The 23,624-nt window shown below is 33.3% G+C and overlaps 1 protein-coding gene and 1 long non-coding RNA gene across 4 annotated transcripts; one reads left to right on the top strand and one right to left on the bottom strand.

Moving 5' to 3' along the window:
- Positions 1 to 125: 125 nt before the first annotated feature.
- On the bottom strand, positions 126 to 6,380 carry LOC128237035 (uncharacterized). Its single transcript, XR_008261485.1, has 3 exons — positions 6,179 to 6,380; positions 4,808 to 5,323; positions 126 to 3,855 (listed from the first exon to the last, which is right to left on the bottom strand). It is a non-coding gene; the product is annotated as an uncharacterized LOC128237035 (long non-coding RNA).
- Positions 6,381 to 16,850: 10,470 nt separating this feature from the next.
- Positions 16,851 to 22,892, top strand: LOC128239284 (uncharacterized). 3 transcript variants are annotated; one of them, XM_052955864.1, is made up of 7 exons: positions 16,877 to 16,941; positions 20,971 to 21,330; positions 21,489 to 21,718; positions 21,822 to 21,939; positions 22,112 to 22,147; positions 22,272 to 22,349; positions 22,526 to 22,892. In XM_052955864.1, the coding sequence occupies exons 2-5, from the start codon at positions 21,157 to 21,159 to the stop codon at positions 22,136 to 22,138; spliced, it is 549 nt and encodes a 182-aa protein (XP_052811824.1). In that variant the 5' UTR covers positions 16,877 to 16,941; positions 20,971 to 21,156; the 3' UTR covers positions 22,139 to 22,147; positions 22,272 to 22,349; positions 22,526 to 22,892. The 3 variants fall into 3 exon arrangements, 2 of the variants coding, with proteins under 2 accessions (XP_052811824.1, XP_052811823.1); XM_052955863.1 differs by lacking the exon at positions 16,877 to 16,941 and adding an exon at positions 17,352 to 17,443; XR_008261857.1 differs by lacking the exon at positions 20,971 to 21,330 and having other exon boundaries at positions 16,851 to 16,941.
- The last annotated feature ends 732 nt before the right edge of the window (positions 22,893 to 23,624 follow it).

Genomic DNA, 23,624 nt, shown 5'->3' with positions numbered 1-23,624 from the left:
CACAAAATGTTTAGCAATATTATTCATTTCCAAGGTGGTGTTTTTCTTATCGGTCTCTTACTATCGGTATACAGTTTAAATTAATAATCTTGTTTAATTTAGCTAGAGTTTTGTACTTTTTTTTATTTCTTCTAGTTTTAACCTTTCAACCCAACCAACAACTAAACCCAAAAAATACAGCGTGTAAAGGTTTATCAACAATTAAAACCTTTTTTTCGTTTTGGAATCACTTAATGGCGATCCGTTTATTTTCGGAAATCACAAACTAAGTATATACATGAAAAATAGAAGACAAAACAGGACATATCATTGTAAAACATTGCATATGTTTGAGCTACATATAACTGCATCTTATTTAATTTTCATACATTCGGAATAGTAGTTAAAGTAGGGAACTTCCAGACAACCTTCGAGTTTATTTCCGTTTATAGTTGTTCGCCTAATGCTATCTCTTTTGTCATTCAAAATGGAATGTTAAATTAAAGAGTTAACCGGTTTTGTAACATGATTGGGAGATAAATAGTTTGCGCCAGATATGTTAGTTTGGCAGCATTAATGCTTTTATCATAGTGATTTTGCCAAAAAATGTTAAGTTTCTTTTCTCTAATTGTTAAGCTTTTGACATTGTTAATTTCTTTGCTCCCAGGTTAATTAATGCATTCACTTTATATAATACACTTGATTTATGTCATTGTCTTTTGAAATAGTTATATCCATAGACTCAGTGTTTAAGTATGTTAATCTTCAGACCGGAAAAGTTACCGAATGTATCAAATATCTCCAGAGCTGCATGGATTTCAGTGTGAATTATCAAAAAGGGGTTGTATCGTCTGCAAGTTGTTTGATTTTAAATGGGTGTTTTTCACATTTACTCATTCGATCGCTTTACATGTTCTTCTTTTAAGTGCAAGGACTTCTACAAGTGTTATAAATAATAGAGCAAACAGGGGATACAGACATCCTTGATAATATCCTCGCAAAATGTTTAAGCCATCAAATATCCAATCATTATTAGAACTCCTAAAAGAAATATTATGTATAATGTTTTCACCCGTTGCAAAAAAGTATTTTTGAAACCAAACTTAGCAAGAATGTCAAACATAAAAGGCCATTCCTCCATGCTTTCTTAAAAGCATCCCTTACTTTAATTGTTACCACGAAAAAAGAAAAATGCAGTTTTTTAAAGCTTTTTTTACCGGACACCAATCAACTTTATTCCTAGGCCTCTTAGGCCGGTTATCATATTTAGTATTTTATTATAGAATGAGCTACAGTGTTTTTTGGTTCATATATATTAAGTGAAGTGTATATATATTTTTGTTTATTTCCATGTTCAGTGTAATGTATCGCTCATCCCTATCACAAAACTAATATATACTTATATGTATAAGTTTCTTATTAATAAGATTTAAACAACCTCTGCTTAAATGATTTCAAAAGCTATGCCAAGTATTCCAACTATTTACCTCGTTGTCAATGGGATAAATGGTATTTTCAATAAAATGATTCTCTTAGAACAATACTATGTTGGCTCGTTGATTATTGAGCCATTCAATAAATCTATGGCGTTTATTTATATCTCTTAATCATTGGACATTTAAAGAGACAATGTGCAAACTATTTAATGTACCTTGTGTCATTATTTTGAATTATTTTAGTACTTATTTGAGATAACGCTTAACACTTATCAAAAGCAAAAAAATGCAAGCTCATTATATACAGTTCTGCTAGCTCGAAAGCGAAAAACAAGTTTGACATACAAAAGCGCTTTGCGCTGTATATACAACATTTTAAATCTTAACGTTCATAGGTTCTAACAACAAATACACCTCAGCGTACAAAGGTGTATTATTAATTTTAACCTCAGCGTACAAAGGTATATCATCAATTTAAAGCTTAGCGTAAAAAGATAAAACATCAATATCAACACTATATCAGTTTATCAACAATTTAAAACTTAGTGTAAAAAGATATATCAACAATAACAACAATATATACAATTGAAACCCTAGCTTGGAAAGGTTTATCAACAAGTTAAACCACATCGTACAAAGGTTTATCAGCAATTAAACCTCATCGTACAAAGTTTTATCGATAAGTTAAACCCCATCGTACAAAGGTATATTAACAAAATCATCAATTTGCCTGTTAAACAACAATTTCAACCTCAGCGTACAGATGTACCTCAACCATTTTAACCTCAGGGTAGAAATGTACATCAACAATTTATACCTAACGTATAAAGGTTTATCAAGAAGTTAAACCTAATCGTACAAAGGTATATTAACAAAATCAACAATATGCCACTATCAACAATTTCAACCTCAGCGTACAGATGTATAGTAACAATTTAAACCCCAACGTAGTAAGGTTTAGAAACAAGATAAATCACATCGTACATAAATATATCATCAAGATCAACAATATGTCAATAATCCGAAGATTACAACCTCAGCAAGCAGATGTATCTCAACCTTTTTTTGTACATCAACGATTTATACCCAATGTAAAAAGGTTTATCACTAAGTTAAACCTCATCGTACAAAGGCATATTAACAAAATCAACAATATGCAAGTTTATCAAGAATTTTCAACATCGGCGTACATATGAACGTCAACAATTGGATTCCCAGCGTAGAGAAGTTTATCAACAAGTTAAACCTCATCGTACAAAGGTATATCAACAATATATCAGTATATCAATAATTTGAACCTCAGCGTACAGATGTACCTCAAGAGTTTCATCCTCAGTATACAATTGCATACCGAAAATTAAAACCTGAGCGTACATATGCATATGCATAAGGGAACAAAAGTACAACGGCAATGAAAATCTTATAATATTTCAACAATATCAACCTTAGCGAAGAAAGGTTTAATAACAATATCAACTTCAGCATACAGATGTACCTCAACCATTTTAACCTCAGGGTTAAAATGTACATCAACAATTTATACCTAACGTAAAAGGTTTATCAAGAAGTTAAACCTCATCGTACAAAGGTATATTAACAAAATCAACAATTTGCCAGTTTATCTACGATTTCAACCTCGGCATACAGATGTACCTCAACCATTTTAACCTCAGGGTAAAAATGTACATCAACAATTTATACCTAACGTATAAAGGTTTATCAAGAAGTTAAACCTCATCGTACAAAGGTATATTAACAAAATCAACAATATGTCAGTTTATCAACAATTTCAACATCAGCATACAGATGTATATTAACAATTGAAACCCCAGCGTAGTAAGGTTTATAAACAAGTTAAACCTCATCGTACAAAGGTTTATCAACAAGTTAAACCACATCGTACAAAGGTATATCAACAAGTTAAACCACATCGTACAAAGGTTTATCAACAAGTTAAACCTCATCGTACAAAGGTATATCAACAAGTTAAACCTCATCGTACAAAGGTTTATCAACAAGTTAAACCACATCGTACAAAGGTATATCAACAAATTAAACCTCATCGTACAAAGGTATATCAACAAATTAAACCTCATCGTACAAAGGTTTATCAACAAGTTAAACCACATCGTGCAAAGGTTTATCAACAAGTTAAACCACATCGTACAAAGGTATATCAACAATATGACAGTATATCAACAAATTCAACCTGTGTCCAGATGAACATCTACAATTGAAACCACAGCTGACAGATGTTTTTCAACAAAATAAACTTCAGCGTACATACTGAATCGGGCAGAAACAACATTCAAACGGCTGAAGGAAGTATTGTTCATCGATGTAGCTCCAATAATTTACCAACCACAAAACCCCTTGGATAGTAAGCATATTCAAGAAATAATGTTGGAATGTCTAAGTGGTCTATTTTCAAGCTATCGACCTGAAAAAGGAAGATAAGGCGTGTTAAACATAAATAAGGATAGTTAGCATATTTAACATGTTTTAAGCCTTTTATGATTAACACAGCTCAAGCACTTCTTATCATAGCAGAATGCGCGCCTTTTGTGCTGCCCAGTGGACACAAATGTAACAAAGATACTGTTTGCAGCAGGGTTCCCTCTGTGTTTTGATCTTTTTTTGCCGGGGGTTAAGCACTTCAAGAGCCTTAGATTGCATATAAACATACCTTAAGATGTTAATATAAGACAGCTAACAAGCACCTTGAATGAATCAAAAGTGAAGGATGTGATTGACCAGGCAGTTGAATGGCTGAAACAATTTCAGAAAGTAGTTTTGGGCTTTTTTTAGGGGGAAGCACCCTGCCAAAAGGCAAAAGTGGCTTTTTAGAACCTCTGTTGAGGACTATCCATCCATCGGCACAATGCTAGGGCCTTACATACACTAATCGAAAAACACTCAACTTACAAACAACACAGACATGCATCAAAATATCTTAATAACTACAGGTTGGGGTCACCAGAATAAAACGGTAGGTTAGTCTTTAAAAGATAAATATATCTCACTCAAATTTCTCAAAACATCTGAAGTCCCTTATAAAAGGATAAAGATGAGCGCACTATTTTTGTTTTTGTTATAATTTGTACAATATTTACATTCTAAAGAGTTTTTGGACTTTAAAAGGAAATTATCTTTATAATAAGCACGATACTTGTTATTGTTTTGTTCAGTAGAAATAATATTAAGTAAGAAATTTGGCTAAATGAGATAAGCTACTTAAGGGCGTTTTGCTTAAGAACTTTCAAGAAAATAGGGCTTGTACCAAACAAAAGAACAAACAATAATATGTTTTGTGGTAAACGCATTATAACGCATACGAATTTAGCAGACAAATAAATAACATAATAAGAAAACGAGTTGAAAGAAGTACTTACATAACACTCATTGTGTAACCCAACACCAGAACTACCCCGAAAAATATAATGACTTGCATATTGTTCATCTGTTTGCTGAGATCAAACGGCATGATGCTGTAAAACTGGTTGTTTATTTTAAAATCTTCAAGTGCCTTTAAACAGTTGTTTTTTTCTATGTGTAAGGACACATCACTGTCGCGAAACACGTCAGCAATAATAGAATAAAAATCTAGTTTTTGTTCACTTGAAAGTTCACAAATAGAATTGTGTCCAATATATTGATTTCTTACACGTTTTAGTTCTTTTATTACACGGCTGTCTATCTTATAAACATCACAGTTCGACCAAATAGTTGTACAAAATGATATGTCGCTGATATCTGGTTTGCTAGAATTCGACCAAGTCCTTGGTATGGATAAATAAGCAATATCTTCATTTTTCGGATTCCGCTCCCAAGATCTTGCATGATTCAAGTTCAATTTATCCATATGTTGTTCCAAACATTTCTTCCACATTAAACAGCCACAGCACCAACTGTAAAATATTAAATTAAAGAATATCATTACAAAATTAATAATGTGCTTTAGAAATAAACTTATCAATCTGTATTGGGCTCTTTCATGGTTATCAACGTTGGCTAAGAAAGCGCTCCCCCGATAGTTTTTTTGCAAAAAGGACCTTAATACAACCAACACGGCAAAAAGGGAACAGAACGGAAACTAAATGACACACCTTAGCTTAATACCCATGTTTTACGACTCTTCCACCGGCAAAGCTATTGAAAATGTGTTCTTACGGTTGTAAGCGGATCGTGCACGAGAATTTCGAGTAATCCCACTAGCCGAAACATTGTATTTAGAAAGGCCATGATAGTTACCAAATGTTTACCTTTCGGAAAAAATATTTTTACTTATCTATTTATAAATATGTATTTATTTATTTATTAATGCATTTATTTGCTCACTTATATATGCAATACACTTATCGTCGTATAAGTCAGATACAGTTACTCGTTTTTTCTTCAAAAGTGTCCTCTTACAGACGGAAGAAACAGTTTCGCTAGGACGAACACAAAATTGGTATTCGTCCTAGCGAAACGGCTTCTTATGTCTGTATGAGGACACTTTTGAAATAGACTCGTACTGTAACAATTACTTAAACACAACTGGGTCTATCGATTGAGTTACGTTCATTATTCGGCTGCACAGTATATCAAATATAAACTTAACGTGAGTTTATCAAATTACCAAAGATTAATGGGCGATTAACATAATTTTTACTTCAAATATTTCCCTCATTTGACGATTCGTTAGATGAATACTGTATTTGCCTCTCGTTTAAAATACGATGAAACAAAATCATTCTAAAATCTAGTGAAAACGAAACTACCTTTTCCATTTTGCCCCGAAAGCTGCTTTATCACTGCATTTTGTTTTACATTCCGGTATTCCTTTCAGTTTTAACCTAAGATCGTCTCGAATATTACTTAAACCCTGTATTGTGTAATCTTTCAATATTGTAGAAGCATAACATAGTGCGAATAATGAAGAAAAGAAGTTCTGGCGTTTCTTTTCCCTCAAAAAGCTCGTAGCCATTTTTCCTCTTCTTAATCACGTGACCAAAATGCATTATGCAATGTTTTATAAATAACGCGATATCGATATTTAGTAAGCCTTATTAGCGCCGCACTGAAGTGCGCGCCTATTATGGAATGGGAATTAATTTTAGTTAGTGGTAGGAGCGGTTTTTAAGTTGATTGACAGTTGGGTTTTACTGTTATTTTATTAAGATTAAAAAATGCAAATGGGTGGCGATTGCATGGTTGTTAACAATGCTATTTATGGTTATAGATTGTCTTCAATTTATCTTCAAAACATTATATCGGAAGAACGACAAATAAGTTTAATAACTGTTCCCGATTCGTTTACGTTTTCCGATTGGTTACCTGTAATATCATGTGCCGGAAATATAAACATTCGGAGGAGTTCCGAATGAAATGTAAAATGTGTGGACCGGTATTTATGTGAATGGGAATAATTATGTTTTATGTTGTTTTGTTATGTTTACTGCATTGATAAACCATGAGGTAAGCTGTTTTCTTTAATTTAATCGATATTGGAATTAAATGTTCACGTAACTTTATTTGTTAATGTGTTGAAGGTGACATTAGTAAAATTTTATTACGATTGCCCCCGAGTTGTTTTATTTTTAGAACACTACACATATCCGGATATTGCTATTTTTAGAACCAGAAGGTATTTCCCCGCTATTCATAGGTCAATAATGGAATTTCTACATTGTCGTTTAATAGTTGGAAACTAGGTGATGTTTTCTCATGAGTTTACGTTTTAAATAAGTAAACACTAAATTGCACACTGACAGTTGATTACGATATATCTAACAATTTGAGTCATTACAGTAAAACATGGATTATAAGTGAATTATACGGGTAAGAGAAGATTTTCTGTCGAAAAAACGAATGTCAACAATCAGCATGGAACTGGGATATTCGTATCAAAAGACTATTCATGTAAGTATCCTTGAGTAGTTGTGTACGTTTATGTGTTTAAAAATGTTTGTTTCTTAATTTATCTTAAATCTTAAATCATTTTTATTTGCCAAATGTTAAGACAGCGTGTTAATATTTTTACATGTACTATAAATATACATGTTACATACTTTACATCTACTTATAATGCACCAGTCAATCAGTCAATGTGTAACCACGCCCCCCCAGGTCGAGGAATAGCTGGGACTTTGACTTTCAGTTCAGCCAACCCCGGGTAAAATCCTGGTCCTGCGCTGCGTGGATGAACTGATGGTCAAATCCCCGCCATATGCCCCTGTACCCCAGGGAGCCTAGGTAAGGCATATGACCTGCTATATTTTGCTCAAAGACAAAACCACCGCATTCACCCGGCAGGCCACCTGAAAGGTAAAAACACAGCCCATTTCCCGGCTATCCCCGGCATATCCCCAGGCCTGGGGGCCGTGGTTACAATTGACTGGTGCATTATGTACATGTTACATATTTTTAAATGTACTTATGTACATCATTTATGTATACGATATAAAAATGTTTTATCTTAGAAAAATATTAGACTTAAAATTTTGTTTAAAAATGATGTGTTTTGGTATGTTAACTATTTCTAACATACATGTACCATAATACATGAACATACCCATTATTTGTTTACAAACTGCATATTTTCGAAATAAACCTGGAAGAAAAGATGTACATGGTTTCGGGCTGGAAGCCACGACAGCTTGGACACAAGCGACATTCATTTGCTTGGTGTAGGTCTTGTTGAACGCCATACTGTTGTGAATCATTATCAACCATATGCACAACAACTACACATTTGTGCCTACCAACCCTTACTCTTGGCTAAAATGGATATTAGTGCAGAATGTATAATTAATACATGTGCATTAAATTTTGTATTTTACGGTTGTAGTTTCTGTTGGTTGATAATCAGAAGTCTAATTTCTTTCAGGCAGGAAAATGACTGAATATTACTAAGTCAACAAATCGGGGTTATATGAAGAATTCCAGCCTGCAGTAAATACTTTGTTGGATCATTGAGACAGATTTGACATCCATATGTCTTTCCACAAGGCAGTCACATCTGATAGAGATTATGTGAGTATTTCATATAAAACATATTTGAGTTGTTGTTTGTTGTTTTATAAACTCACTGTATTCAATATTAAATCCAGTGGTGGTGGTGGTGGTGGTGGTGATGGTGATGATGATGAATTTTATTGATAAATTTAGTAATTTTCTTTATATTATATACATGTATGTATCAGCTTGTTGTTTTGTTTTTTAAATAATGTCGAGAAATATTAAACTGTTTTATTTTATTTTGTATATGTATGGCAGTATTATTATCTATACTTATTAGTTAGAAAGTACTTTTTTTTTCTTTTACAGCACTAAACATTCTAGATGGGTAAAGAACCTGAAGGGGCATGAAAACCAAATCAGCATTCACTCAGCATTGAGTAATTATCATCTGTGCACACACTACAAGTACAAACCCATGGGAACAAACCAAACATCAAATGTTGAAGAGTGAAGAATTATTGTGAAAAATTCTAAATGTTAGAATACCATTGACTAAATAAAACAAATAGACATCGATTACCCACAGAGACTGTTTACATGTTATAATATTAAAAAGACAATAGTTGAGAACTTTCACTCTGACATTTTTGGAGGGGCATTACCGCCTACTTAGTGTTCTTGTTTCTTTACATATTTTAATTTAAAAGTACAGTCATTGTTTTTAAATCTGAATTCTGAGTTAGTATCATAAGTAAAATTCATTTATTTGAATGATTACATTTTATGAATAAGTCCAATTAAGCTTTATCAATTTTTACAAGAAAAAGATTGATTTTTAAGCATTTTATTAGTTATAAAAATGTATAGTTACATGACATTATGTATTTTTCTTCAAAACTGATGGTAAACTATCATAAATTGTCTTTTAAATTGTTCATTAGACATCATAGAAAATATTTAAAATGATTTCAGCAGGTTGTCTTATTATTAACTATTTTTTATGAATTTATAAAACTGCTATATATTTTCAAACATCGAAATACTGTTCTGTTCCGAAGACTCACAAGATCAATCAAAATGATTGTTTTCCATGTGTATCAATAATATGTTCGGTTGAACTTAATTTTTCTGTTAACTGAAGTTTATCTTACCAGAAACTGTTGTGTTTATTTCATGATCTCTGATAATGTAAAAAAAAAATCAAATATAGACAAAATATTTTTAATTCACGGTAAAAAATCTTCAACATTTGGATAAAAGTCCCATAGTGTACCATGATAATAACTATGTTGTGGGTAAAAGCTTTATAAAAGTGTGTATTACTTATACCTGAAGTTAATTCAGTTTAAATGATTATGGCCTTTAAGGATTTTTGTTTTCATATAGATTTCCTGTTATATTGAGCTTCGTCAATTTTTGTTGTTGTTTTGTATTATGTACAATTACTACTTCTTTTTTCTAACTTATTTTTTTTTTGTCTCATTTGTCGAATTGAATTGTTACATATTTAAGTGAAAAAAAAACACACACTATTTTTAAAGATGCACTCTTACTCCCAAATAAGACTTATCACAATTAATATTATTGTTTTGATTTTTTTAAAATGGGTTGATAGATGTCAACAACAATGTTTCTAATGAAGGATCTTGAGTTCAATTTGCTAATAAGAATGAACATAAAACATGGTATTTCTGCCTTGTGATACTATAGTAGATCACAGTAAATCTTTTAGCAATCACCAATCATTTAATATTTGTCATGCTTTCTGCTATTATAAACAGGGTCAAAAGCTTGTTATCAGTAAACAATATTTCAGTAAATGCATTATTTAGTAAGTAGTTATTGTTTTATCAGTCAATTTGATGTGTGTTATAAATACAATGATATGTATTGATTTCAAATAAGAGTTTCACTTTAAAGATGCTCATTTAAAGATAACGAACAGGTACACAAAAACTAGACACATTTGATAATAATTATATGAATGATTATTGTGTAGGTGACCTCTGATTTGTTTTGGAGATATTCATAAATGGGTGTTATTCTTTGTTGTCTTCAGTTTCTTATACATTTAAGGATTTTTATAATTGCTTTTCTGGTATATATTACAATGTAATTTATTGCAAACGAAAACACACTTTAAACTAGACACATTGGATACTTATGATATAAATGATTATTGTTTACATGTACTCTAATTTGTTATGAAGATATTCATAAAGGGGTGTTCTTCATGTTATTATACATTTTGGACTTGATTTAGTATTGCTTTTCTGGTATATATTCATTTAATGCACAAAGAAATTATTTTAAGTGTTCAGTATCACTTTCACACATTGTTTACTAATTTTTTTTTTGCATATTTGGCCTATTTATGCTTATATGTGCATTGTTGTATTTCAAAACCTTTGTGAAAAATAGAAACAGTATTATTTCTTTCATACATAGTCTGATACATATTCAGTTTGAATGCGTTATTTTTATCATATTTGAAAAAATTGCCATTGTCCAATAAGACACATACTGTTTTTGAGTTAATATCATTATCAACTAAAACATCCATTTTCAACTCTTCTTTACCATGTAAATGAAGAAGTTAACATTATTACTCCATTGACCAGATTTTTATGCAATTTTTTAGTTTCTAAATTAATTTATTGGTGTAGTATGAAACATTTGTATGTCCAAATGGACAGCATACAGTAATCGGCTATCCGTCCGTCCGCCCGCCCGTCCCCACAGTTTTCTATTAATAACTTGTGAGCGCTTGGGCCAAGGGACCTCATACTTGGTAGACCGGCTGGCATTGACCAGTAGATTAATCTTATTGATTTTAAGGTCAGTGGATCAAAGATTATGGTCGGGGTGACATTGAGCTGAAACTCGGTTTTTGGTTAAAAACTGATGAATGCTGGGGCACAGGGACCTCAAACATGGTAGACAGTGTGGCAAAGTGATCTTTTTATTATATTTAACTTGAACTTGGCACACCGGTATTTATAAACTTATAAGACAATAAACGTTTAAGTAATTTATTATTTTTCTATAACACACAAATATATCCTTTTTATTTGTAATTCCAAAAAACGTCTATAACTATATCAATATTTAAATGTAATTAATTCCAATTTTAACATCAAGGAAGTAAATCCAATGTGAAAGAAATACCTGGTCAGAGAAAAAAATACCTTATAGACTATCAATTCCCGCCAAGTCATGATTTGCACGGAAATAATTCCGTGCAAAACGAAGTCGACACCGGCGGTGTTATGTACCTACATAACACTTACCGGTGTATATTATTTTAATACATACCGGTATATAGAAGTTTAGTGTGTTTTAATTAAAGGCAAACTTAATAAACAATAATTTTGCGATATTCGCAAAACTCCCCTTGGGGGTACAACATCAAAAAAAAGTTAATGTAAACAAACAAATGTATGTATTATGTACTATTACAGTTTAACCTGTTTACATAACTTCATAAACATTTACCAAAATATATAGACAAACTGAACTGATCACAATATGTTTTTATTAAATAAACACTAATTCAACGTGAGTGTTTCAAAGTTGTTGATACTGGTGTTGATTTTATTTTTTTACAATATTTCCACTTCTGTATGATAATTCTTGTTTTATTGTTAATGAAGTGTACCTGGTGATTTTCAATGTTCCAAACGTATTTGATTGATCACCATCGATATCATCGCTGATGACGATAGGAGTATCGACATCAGGAATGTTATAATTATTTGGCCTACAGAAAACTACACTATCTGTAAAAGCACAACTTTGAGTTCCGACTTGATCATTTGTACAAACACCATCATCATCGGATACAGGAACGACGGCTTCAAATTTATCCGGTCCCCATACACTATCCATTATATCAAAACCAGGAACAACAACGACATCTTCGAATTCATCCGTTCCACAGACGCTATCAATTATATCAACACCAGGAACAGCGACAGCGTTTTGTTCATTCAAAAATGTGTCGATATTGTTGTTTTCATCCAAGTTGTCGTTTTGAACTAATGATAAATTTAAGTTACGAATATTGCTCTGAAATTTCGTATCATCAATTTTTTTAAGTCATCTAACTCAGGATATCAAATGAGGAATCGTATCCACTGATGTCATCATAGTATTTACTCAAAGCCTTTTCCCTAGCTTCAATGCTTGAAATATTATTTGTTTGCCATCAAATGATGGCACAAATAATTCCGTCTAATGACATTTGATTTACATTCCTTTTCACTGCACACATAGTAATCTTTGTTCACACACACACACACACACACACACACACACACACACACACACACACACACACATATATATATATATAAATAAATATATATTGTTCCTCCATATGTCTACTTAGACTTCTTGACTTCTTTAATGTTTGTACATTTTCCCACACAGTCTACAATTGTTAGCTGGCATGTTGATAAAGGTGCTAAATAATACTTGTTAATCTGGCGGCTTTTCAATTGGAATGATTTTGTCTATTTGACTTTTAAGACGGTTAAAACACCCACGAAATCCCGCCAAAATGGCTATTTTAGTTCAAAGCTCCTTTCATTTGGTTGTTGTTAAAGTTTACAAATAAAATTTCATTCATCTTACATTCCTTTTATTCCCTGTAACGCTAGTTTAGCGGCGTTTTGTTTGGGACACAATTTCGGTGATTTCGGTGGGTCTGTTTTATCTATTGTACATTTCAAATGGGAAAAGCATATTCAATGGTCAACCTGATGGTAATTTCACTTCCGCTGATCGTATATTTCCATCTTTGCTGACAGCGAGTTCTTTAATTTTACCCAATTTCAAACAACTCCGAGGAAATTCGTCTTTAACAATAATAACGTTTCCTATATACGGCTGTGTAGCAGCAAAAACACGGTCACATTTTAGTTTTGTTTGAGTTAGTTCCCTTAAATTCAGCAAATAGTTATCGCTCCACAGTTTCCAGTACTTGTCCAAAAGCTTTTGGCCTTTTTCACAAATAGCTAATAACTGCGGAACTTTTCCGATGTGTGTAGGATCGATCGTTGTTATCGTCGATTATGTCAGGCACACTTACCACAGGATTAAAGCACAACAAATGATTTGGTGACAATTAAATGTTTGAATTGATGTCGTCACCTACGTAAACTAACGGCCTGTTATTTATTACTGTTTCAACTTCTTTCAAGAGTGTGAGCATATGTATAAGAGTATATATTTTCGACCAAGGCTTTTCCAAAGTGATCTCTTAACTAGCCCAACAAACCTTCCATAAAATCCACCGAACCATGGAGTTCTTTAAACAATGAAATGCCACTTTATGCCCTTTTCGGATATGTAGTTTTGAACAACCTGACTCTGGTCCACAATAAATCGATAGTTTTACTGGCAAAATCGCTCTTTGGATCCCAACACAACCCAAGCACAAACAAAGCACTCAACTAACTCTATCCTCACTAGGAATACACTGATTCACTAGATCACTATTAAACATCCACTCTCTCAAATTTATTCAAGCAGTTTTGAATATTGCTTTGGTTTCCTCGTAGAATTGAATAGCTTCGTCCTCGTTATTTGTTACAGTAATCAGGTTGTCAACATAAATGTTATCATTCACTTTTTCAGTTGACTCTGTTTCGTACTTTTTCAAATGATATTGTACTGTAGTCCCTTGCAAAAATTGATTTGAACTCACTCCAAATGGAACTCTACAATAACTGTATTCCTATTAGATGAATCTACAATCCTTTATCCATAGGAATATTGTAACATCTCGTTGATCCAACTGCAGTCCAATTTGCAAAAAGGCCTTTTTAATATCAGCAACCAACGCAATGTTATTCAAACGAAACCGTTAACACACTCAACACAAATGTTGTTGAATAATATAACTTCTATAAAGGCATTCATTAAGACTTCTGTTCTCCTTTCAAGTCTTGGCTGAAGCGTCATAGACTATACGCAGTTTGGTTGTTGTTCTTTGTGGTGTAATGACAGCGTGGCGAGGTATATAATGTACCCTTTTGTCTTTCACATTACAATCTGCTCTTTCGATAACACCATTTTTTTAATTGCTCTTCAATCACTTCATTGTTTCTTTTTAACATTTTTTTCATTCTTGACACAGTCGACTTTAAACGACCCAAAGGCATTTGTTTATTGTTCGGTAGATTAGGTGCTTCATCAGTCACTTGATACCGACCGTCTTCAATTTTTACAGTGTCTTTAAATTGCTGCATGGCAATTTCATCATTTCCGCATAAAAAGTCTAAATCTGGTTTTGTTGTAAGAGATGCATCTATGTTTGAAAACACGCTATGATTTGTGATGTCCTTTCCATACGTCATAATTAGCATATTTACTGTTTCCATTTCTGTTTGCACGCCACTAGTTTGACCTGTTAAAATCCAACCTAGTTTTGAACCTAGTCGGTATTTATCTGGCCCAATTTCTAACGGTTGTGGTAACACTTGATCTAGGTAATAGTCATTGCGTATAATAATTTCAATTCTCGAATTTTCTCTCACTGAAGGCATTGAATCTGCTAATTCAACACGTTTCACTAGATGTTCCGATTGTTTTCTTAATAACTGTGAAATGGGATTGTTTTGAATCGACCAACTTATCGTAGGTACGATGTTTGCCGTAATGTTCATATACGTTCCATTGTTCAATTAAATTCCAATTCGAGTTGACTTTGTTTTGACTACCTTCGCATTTGAACTTCCGAAAGTAACCAGTTTGAGCCTTTGTTCAGATTCTGTTTTCAATATTAATTTGTTAGCTAAAATTTCTGTTATATAAGTCCTCTGAGATCTCGAGTCTAGCAACAATTTTGCTTTCTCACACTCTAAACTGGCTTCATTTCGTATTTCAGTTGTAGCTGTCTGAATTAACACCATTTCGTCAGAGGAAATTAACACATGACCTACAAAAGGTCGTTTTGCTTAGCGCATGTATCACTTACTTCTTCTGATAAATGAACACTTTATATTTTAGCTGTGATGTTTTCGGACTTGCTGTTAAAGCTTCGGCTGAAACGTGTGGTTTAAATCCAGGGTTTTGAAAAGTAGTCCTTTTTGTTGTATTCGTTTGTTGTGTGTCATTTCCTTGAAGTATTGAAATTGGGGTGGATTTTGTCATTTAACCCGTCTGAAGCTTTCAATCCATTCTCTTTTCTCTGCACGATCACATGCCACTATATATGTGCGAATTTGATCTATAAGCTTATACAATGTCCCTTGTGTTTTCGATCCATTCCTAACATCCAATTGTTTCAAAACTTTTCCCGGCAGTTATGATCTTATCATCGAAATTAACACATGTTGATTGACGTTTTCCTTCAAAACCTCTAAGCTACGAAGGTGTTTTTCGACGGTATTTAAGACCGATTTCAATCTGTCCACTTTTGAATTCGGCGATTGCATGCTTATCAAATCTTTGTAATGTAAATCAACCGCTTACTGTTGGTTACCAAATCTCTCTTTCAAAATGGTCAATGCTATATCATAATTTTCATTGGACATAGCTAAGCCTTCAAGAGCGTGTTTAGTCTCGCCAACTACCTTTGTTTGCAGATAATTAATTTTTTTCAATTGTAGATAAGGCTCTGTTTAAGTAAACTGTACACTCAAACGTGTCCCAGAATTGAGTCCACTTTAACTTGTCACCACTGAATGAGCATGTAAAACGTTTTGGTAGTTTCATTGAGCTCTTTTGATAGCCTTCCCGTTTTTCTTGGTGCTCAATAAACTCCCGTTGTAGTTGCATTTGAGTAATAATTATCTCTGCGTTTGCTGTTGCAATTCAAATAATATTTCACTTTCATCATATTTTTCTTCAAAACTTATTTCACCCACTGTTCCACTTTTCGATGGAGTTTTGTTTTATAACATTTCAAGGACTGCTCTTAATCAATCAAGATTTCCTCAGTTTGTTGAATTAATTCACAATCTTCTTCAACTATCGGTAACACTATCGATGGATCACTTTCCATTACCGCATATATTAGTTGTCCCATTTGGACCTCTACTTTATCTTTGTAATAGCTCAATAATTTCACATTTTTATTTCAAGTAGTCAATAATGCCTATCCAGGCCACAACGCACGCAGTGACCCTTCTTATTCTATATAAATGATGCAATCCGGTTTGAAGTCAATTTTCAAGCTCAGTCAAGCGCGACGTGATCACTCCGCTTATGACACATGAAATGGTTGTGGATGTGGGACCATTGTTTATAATTCGTATTAACTGTTTTTTCTACATGTAAGCGATCGATATGTATGTTAACCCGTTGTTTTTCAGTACTCTTTCTTCAATAATGTACATTCTAATATGAACAATTTTGTGATTCCGCATTAATGTCAACAAACTTCCAACAGCACTCTTATACAATGTACAGTATCATAGTACACCTGTATTAACCCGCTTTTACACGGTGCAATATGCGGGAACCTGAATCGGTTATCAATAACGATGACGTAATATGTGCGCCAAATTGTTTATTTCGAGTTCTGACAATCATCGGGTCGTGTTTTTATTGCCGCTATTGGGATAGAACAAAGGTAAGCTCTTTTATTTTTTAATTGACTGTCATTTCTACTATAAATTGATTACATATTAGTAGACAAAGATATATTGAGGTCTAAGCAATCGCTAGTTGAATGGAATGACTGAAATGACATTTGAAAATCCCTCTCGTTTGAAGAAAAGTACGCCATTCGTCGTACATAATGTAACTTACGCCTATGGATAACCGCTTCTTTGATTTAATGTTATGTGTATAGTATTATAGTATTAGAAGCAACATTATTCCAATGGATAGCTTAATACGATTTACGACCATGTTTGATTCGGTTGTTTGCCAACTCTACAGTGGTTTTTATAGCGAAAAATCATTGAAACATGACACGAATTAAGACAAATTTAGAAACTATGTAATAATCCATGGCCTACATTTGTCAACACAGGTTGTAAAAATCCTTTGTAATAATTAGCAATGTGAACATACTTTGTTACACCAGTTTTTAACGTTTATAGTATTTTAGCAATCGTTACCAGTACCAGGTAAAACCAGTTCATTAATAAGTATTTCAAAGCCTTGTTAACTTGATAAAAACAAGGTTCAACTTATTCTGTGTTTACATGTATATGGAACATGTCAGTAAATAAGAATTAAACATACCACGTCAGTTCTTAGTTCGTCTGAAATTGTATTTATACCAAGCAATTAATGCAAAAAATCACATTAATTACTGGTAACACACGCTCCCAATTATTCCTACATATCCGTTTTGTAAGAGGACGACATTTTATGTCTTATTAATGCCAAAAAATCACTTCAATCTTTCAAGCAAATCAATAGATAATTGTAGTATATTACACTTGTTATTCAGTTTATCATTATTAACACAGAATATCCCATGATTTATTCTAATATTCCTCAATTGCTAACATGTTACAAAATACAGGTAAACCATGTTATTGTTAGCCGATATGATAATCGCATAGTTGTGCAACTGAGTCATATATATTGAACGTGCTTGGTTGAATAAAACTAGGTCAATGCTATACTTTAACCAGTAACCTTACGGCTTTAAAAATGGCGCAATATTTGAATGGATTTGTGATATTGAAACTTGTAAATAAAAGCAAAATGTGATTATGCATATTAATCTTGTAAGCGTGCAATTATGTGTCCATCCAACCATTTAATGAAATGTGATCTACCTTGATTAATGAATACTTCATTTGAAATATCCAAACGTTAATTTGGTAAATGTGTAGTTTAAGTGTATTTCAGTCATTATATACTAAGGTCATTGTCCACCTATCGTGCAGTAAAAAGTATATTTATCTAGTTCAAAAGCGCATTGGTTTGAACTTGAACCTATTTGTTCTGTTCCGCATTATAAAAGGCTCTTTTAAGAGAGCTAAATGCACGTTAAAAACAGCGAAAAAAGAGTTTCTTTCAAATACAGTGAATATTTGTATTAGTCGGTACTATTCAGATAATAAAATAAATATATACTGGTAAATGCAAGTCGTCTGAGCAAAAGTTTATTTATTGAGTTTTCAAAAGTTAACAAATAAAAAATATACTAAATATGAGATTTACATATTTTTATTTACAAACTTTTAATGCAGTATACACAATAATCCTAAGTAACGTTTTGACAATATTGATATTTTACATACATAAAAACTTCGATATCATACAGCTTATTTACAAAAGTTAGTACACACACTTCTTTCACTTGTATGACATTTACAGTTCTTTCATAATTGTACAGTACAACCCAAATGGAGTTATACGAACATAATTGTTAAAATGATACATGTTTATATTAAATGCTAACGACACAACACAGTTGCAGTATCTGAACCGGATATTATTCAATGTCACTAGCATTTACCAAGCTATTAAACTTTTTAGAGTAATACGTCCACTTCACAAAGTATTGTTTATAACGTCCTTTTTCCCGGCGTTCTAACACTTTTTCCACCTTCCACGTCTGATCAGTATCAACGTGTTATTTCTGCAACTCACTTTCATAAAACGTTCCTTTAATGTCATCACCCTGCAGATCTTGTAGTCTGTAGATTGGTAGTACGCCTCTGTGGTACCGTGTATGTACGCGAAATAGCTCTCCTTAATACGTCTGATTGTAAGTCGAGTAAAGGCGGTTTTCAGATGACTGATGCGTACGTAGTTACCGAATTTAAATTCAAACGGTTTCAGTTTCGGCGATGATTGCTTCCCTTTGGGGTTTTGTGCAAAGTATGTAGCTAGTCTCACTTCTTCCTGGTTATTGTTTTTGACGTCGGCGGGTCGCATAGCAATGGTTCCATGATAGGTATTGTTGTAACTATCAGCGATGTCTTGCAATTCGGGTATATAACTGTTATTGTCTTTCTGAATAAAGTAGCGGTACAGTTTCTGTTTGATGGTCAAAACAGCTCGCTCTGACGTAGAGGCCTTTGTTTCGTTCTGTGTTGGAAAGTAATGCACGTCAAACTTGCGCATGAGGTCCTGACTGAACAAGTTTTGCTTTAAACTCTTGTCCTGAAAATGGATAAAGCAAATTATGAGTATTTGAATAAACACATTTAAAAATGAACTATTTACACAAAATTTAAACGTACACAACTGTTATATTAACTTAAATGCACATAGATATTTGATTTAAAATGTACCTTTATCCGTAATTAGTTTTGCTGGATCTCGGCCAGACTGTTGAAATATGTCTGCAAACGCATCCGCGACTTCCCGAACGGTTTTCCGTCGTAAAGGGCGTAACCACACGTACTTGGAGAATGTGTCTATCACCAGCAAAATGTACTTGTAAGCTTCGTTCCATTTTTCAAACTTGACCATATCGATGAGGTCGGCCATCCATGTATCGTCTTTTCCCGCGCTAATAACATGATTTCGCTAAAAGCGCCGTCGCACGGGTTTATGAAGACTGTTCGATACTTGGTCATGCAAAAATTTCCGAATTCTGTGCATTCCAAGTTTGTATTTGCCATCTCGTTGCACCACTTTGAACAGTTTTTGAGGTCCGGCAAAATTGGCAGCGTGTGACGGATCGTAGTAGATAGTCTTAAACTCCTCCTCCCAAGGAGCCATGACTGCATCCGTCTAAAGCATATGTACAAATGAAGTTATATGTTTCCAGTTCATATATTTATTGTTCATCGCTATCACTACTTTCGTCGTCACTCTCGTCTCCGCTGTCATCCGATTGCTCGAATAAGTCTTGAAACTCGTGCTTATATTTCCGAAGGACTCTTTTTACTGCAGAAGGCAAACTAACGCCGCTATGTCATAGTTTATCGATCTGCTCCACTATAATTCTATGTGACGCGTTTGTCAGCAACGGCAGCCAGTACATTTTTAAAACACGCTGATAAATTTCAAAGAAAAGTTTTTCTTTAAACGACTGTGTACGTTCCGAAGCCATTCCATACGAATCTTCTTCATTATGTCCGTCATCGATATACTGATCGTATACCTTAAATTTATCTTTATTTTGTTTTTGAGCAATTTCCCATATATGTATAAAACCATCGTTTTCTTATATATTCTCTTTCTGTTCGGTTTCGCTATCTTCTTCAGTCCTGGGTCTTTTTGCGGCAGTTCCCTGCTTTCTGGACACCAACCACTTTTGACCACATTTATACCCTCTTTTAGGGTCACGTGACTCACGTTTTGAACTGTTCTGTCCTGTTCAGCCAAGAAAATGTCACATTTTAATATATGGTCCTCGTACGTAAATGGCTTCAAAACCACCAAGAGATATCCGTACGGGAATTTTATGGCTTTTGCAAACGCTTTCATGAACTTGTCCGTTTGCCCGGGGTACATTTGACGAGCCAAAGTCATCACCGATTGGCGGTCTACAAGATTATTAAATAGTACCAAATAATGACAATATCTTCTCTGTGTCGGGTCCTTGTTACCAAACAAATTCTGATTGATGGAAATCACAGATAACGATCTATGATGGGACCCCTCCGTAAATAGATCGGTTATACGGTTATCTTTGCCAGCTTCAGAAAACAGGTCAAAATGAGTAAATTGTTGATTCCAGGTCCGCTGGGATTCCTTGAACAAATTCCACTCTCTGTAGCACAGTCCTTTGGATGATTGAATACAGCGGCTGCCATCTCTTGTAAAACCAAACTATTCTCTGCACACTAGGCTTCCTAATACAGAAGGAAAGTGCGAAAAATCAGAGTACTCATGTCCGCCAGCTATTGTTGAGTTTAATAAATACATGGGTGGCGTGGACAGACATGACCACCTCAGAAGCAATTACAGTGTGCAAAGTTCAAGCGTTCATTGGTGGACCTATTTCTTATGGTTTGCGGTGGACATCTCGCTGGTCAATAGTTTCATCATGTACAAGGCAGTCAATCCACGGGCTACCCATAAACGGTTTCAGAGAATGGTTATACCTTCTTTTACAGTAGACACAAACCTGCTTCAGAATGAAAAACATAACCATAATCGTATTATATAAAATATTTTTTTTCCATGTAATGAAGCATCAATACCATATTTAAAATGAAAAAGCTGTTAGATGTTTATATTTTGTATCTATTTTAGGTTGCGGAACAATTAATCGGCGGGTATAGCTCACGCGTAAGAAAATCCAAACAAACAAGCGCCATTGTTGAACTTGACAGGGAGTTTGCTGTCTCACACGAGCTAACCACTATCCCAGGTCGAACCAGAGCATGTCGTTACTGCAGTATAACGAAACAAAAAACTACAGGAGGGCAACGGACTAGAACTTCATCATTTGGCTATGTGCAGTGCAGAGTCAGCTTGCACAGGTAACATTGATAATAATTTAAGTTGCATAAAATATAATAAAACTTAAATGAAATTGTTTGATGCCTTATTATAAAACTCGTATCATTATTATTTTCCTTTTAGGGAATGTTTTCTTCCGTATCATGATATTGACTCTAGAAAAGTCCGAATGGAGGACAAGTCCAACCAGACTTCGGCTCCAGAAACACCGAAGAAAGAAAAAACACTCCATGATCAAGGGGTATGTATGTTAAACATTGAAAATAATGTTTTTATTTGTATAATGGAGTTTTATAGTTTAACACTAAAATGCTGATTTTAAATTAAAAAATGAAAAGTATGACTGTATCTAAAGTTAATCAAAATGCATACATTTAATTATTTTATTTAAATGACACACATTTTCATTTCAGACCCTGGTTCAAGAAAGCGCCGTTTAGATCACTCAGGTATTAAAATAAATTTGCAATAATGTATTGATGGAATAATAGTAAGAAGATATTGATCAAGTGTCAACTAACCTTGCCGAAATATATATTTTATTAATCATATATTATTTTATTTATATTTTAGTTACTGATACACCATTGCGGAGGTCTCCACGAAAATTAGCCGCCACCAAGAGGAGAAAGTAATCTTCTTACAAAGAAGGTAACTACAATAAAAAAAAATAAACGGACACATAATATTTTTAAACACTGTAATGGTATTAAACATTTTACGCTTTAACTGAAAACATCTTAAAAACACACACATAAATACTGCAATTGTCGCTTACAATGTGTCCTAATATTCTATATTCATTCATATGTGTTTTTGTTCTACAGACCGAAGTTACTGCATCGCATCAGAATCTCCACTAGACTGTGTTGCCGACTGGTGTTGTTTACCGTGCCTTATCTTGTGACATTTTTACAAGAGAATAGTTATAGTCAGATACTTTGTTTTGTGTATTGGTATTTGCTTTGCCTGTTTTTGCTATTACGTACATGTATTCTTTGTTAATACAGAGGATCTTTACTACTTAACAATCAATCATATTATAGATGATCATCATTTTTTATACTATCCACCTGTTTCGCTATGACCTTATGATGTAAATACCTTGATAATGGATCTTTATCTTAGGTCCTTGATGTTTCATAGTATTAGAATAGACACCGTTCTATTCATAAATAATAAAATATAAAACAATAAAACTTCTGCAATCATTAGTTTGATTTGTTTAATTGTATTTTTTTCGATTTGTACATTACATGGGATGTGCCTAAAAACTAGAGTGATTTTGTGATGACTGCATTAGAATAATGCAAGGCTACCACAGCGTATTTGTGCACACATAGTTCTGTCATACATAGCATTCCAGAGAGTGTTTATGTGGATTACTTCAATTATGTTCGGATACTATAGTATACTAATGCATTAATTGATGAAAATAATAAACGTCCTGCAACGTTGATTTTCACAACTTCTAAAGCATTGTACCTTTGAAATATTCAATATTAACCTTAACGTATTTATGAAGAACAAAACAAACACTGACATTGAGTTACAACAAAAGGCAGATCTGCCATAGTGTATTTATGCGCTAACACTTGGTTTAATTTCAAGATTGATAATGACAACACACAGCTCCGGCACTTTTGAAATATTTAAAAATGAAATGAATGTTCTGGGTTTACCATAGTGAATTATTGTATTTAATAATATCACTATTTTTATAACCGCTTGAAATATCTACAAAACTCGCCTATAGTACTTTTATAAAAATTAATAAGAAACTAATAGTGCGAGTATTGTCGAAGACGATAAAAACCACAATCTACATTTCACAGGACTACCATTGCGCTGTATTGCATGTGCGTTTACCTTCTGAGGATGTTAAACAATTTAATTACTACAACATACCTCTACGGTTATTGCAAC

Source organism: Mya arenaria, chromosome 6 (assembly GCF_026914265.1).
Source record: "Mya arenaria isolate MELC-2E11 chromosome 6, ASM2691426v1".
NCBI lineage: Eukaryota > Metazoa > Mollusca > Bivalvia > Myida > Myidae > Mya > Mya arenaria.
This window is presented reverse-complemented; position numbering and strand designations above follow the sequence as displayed.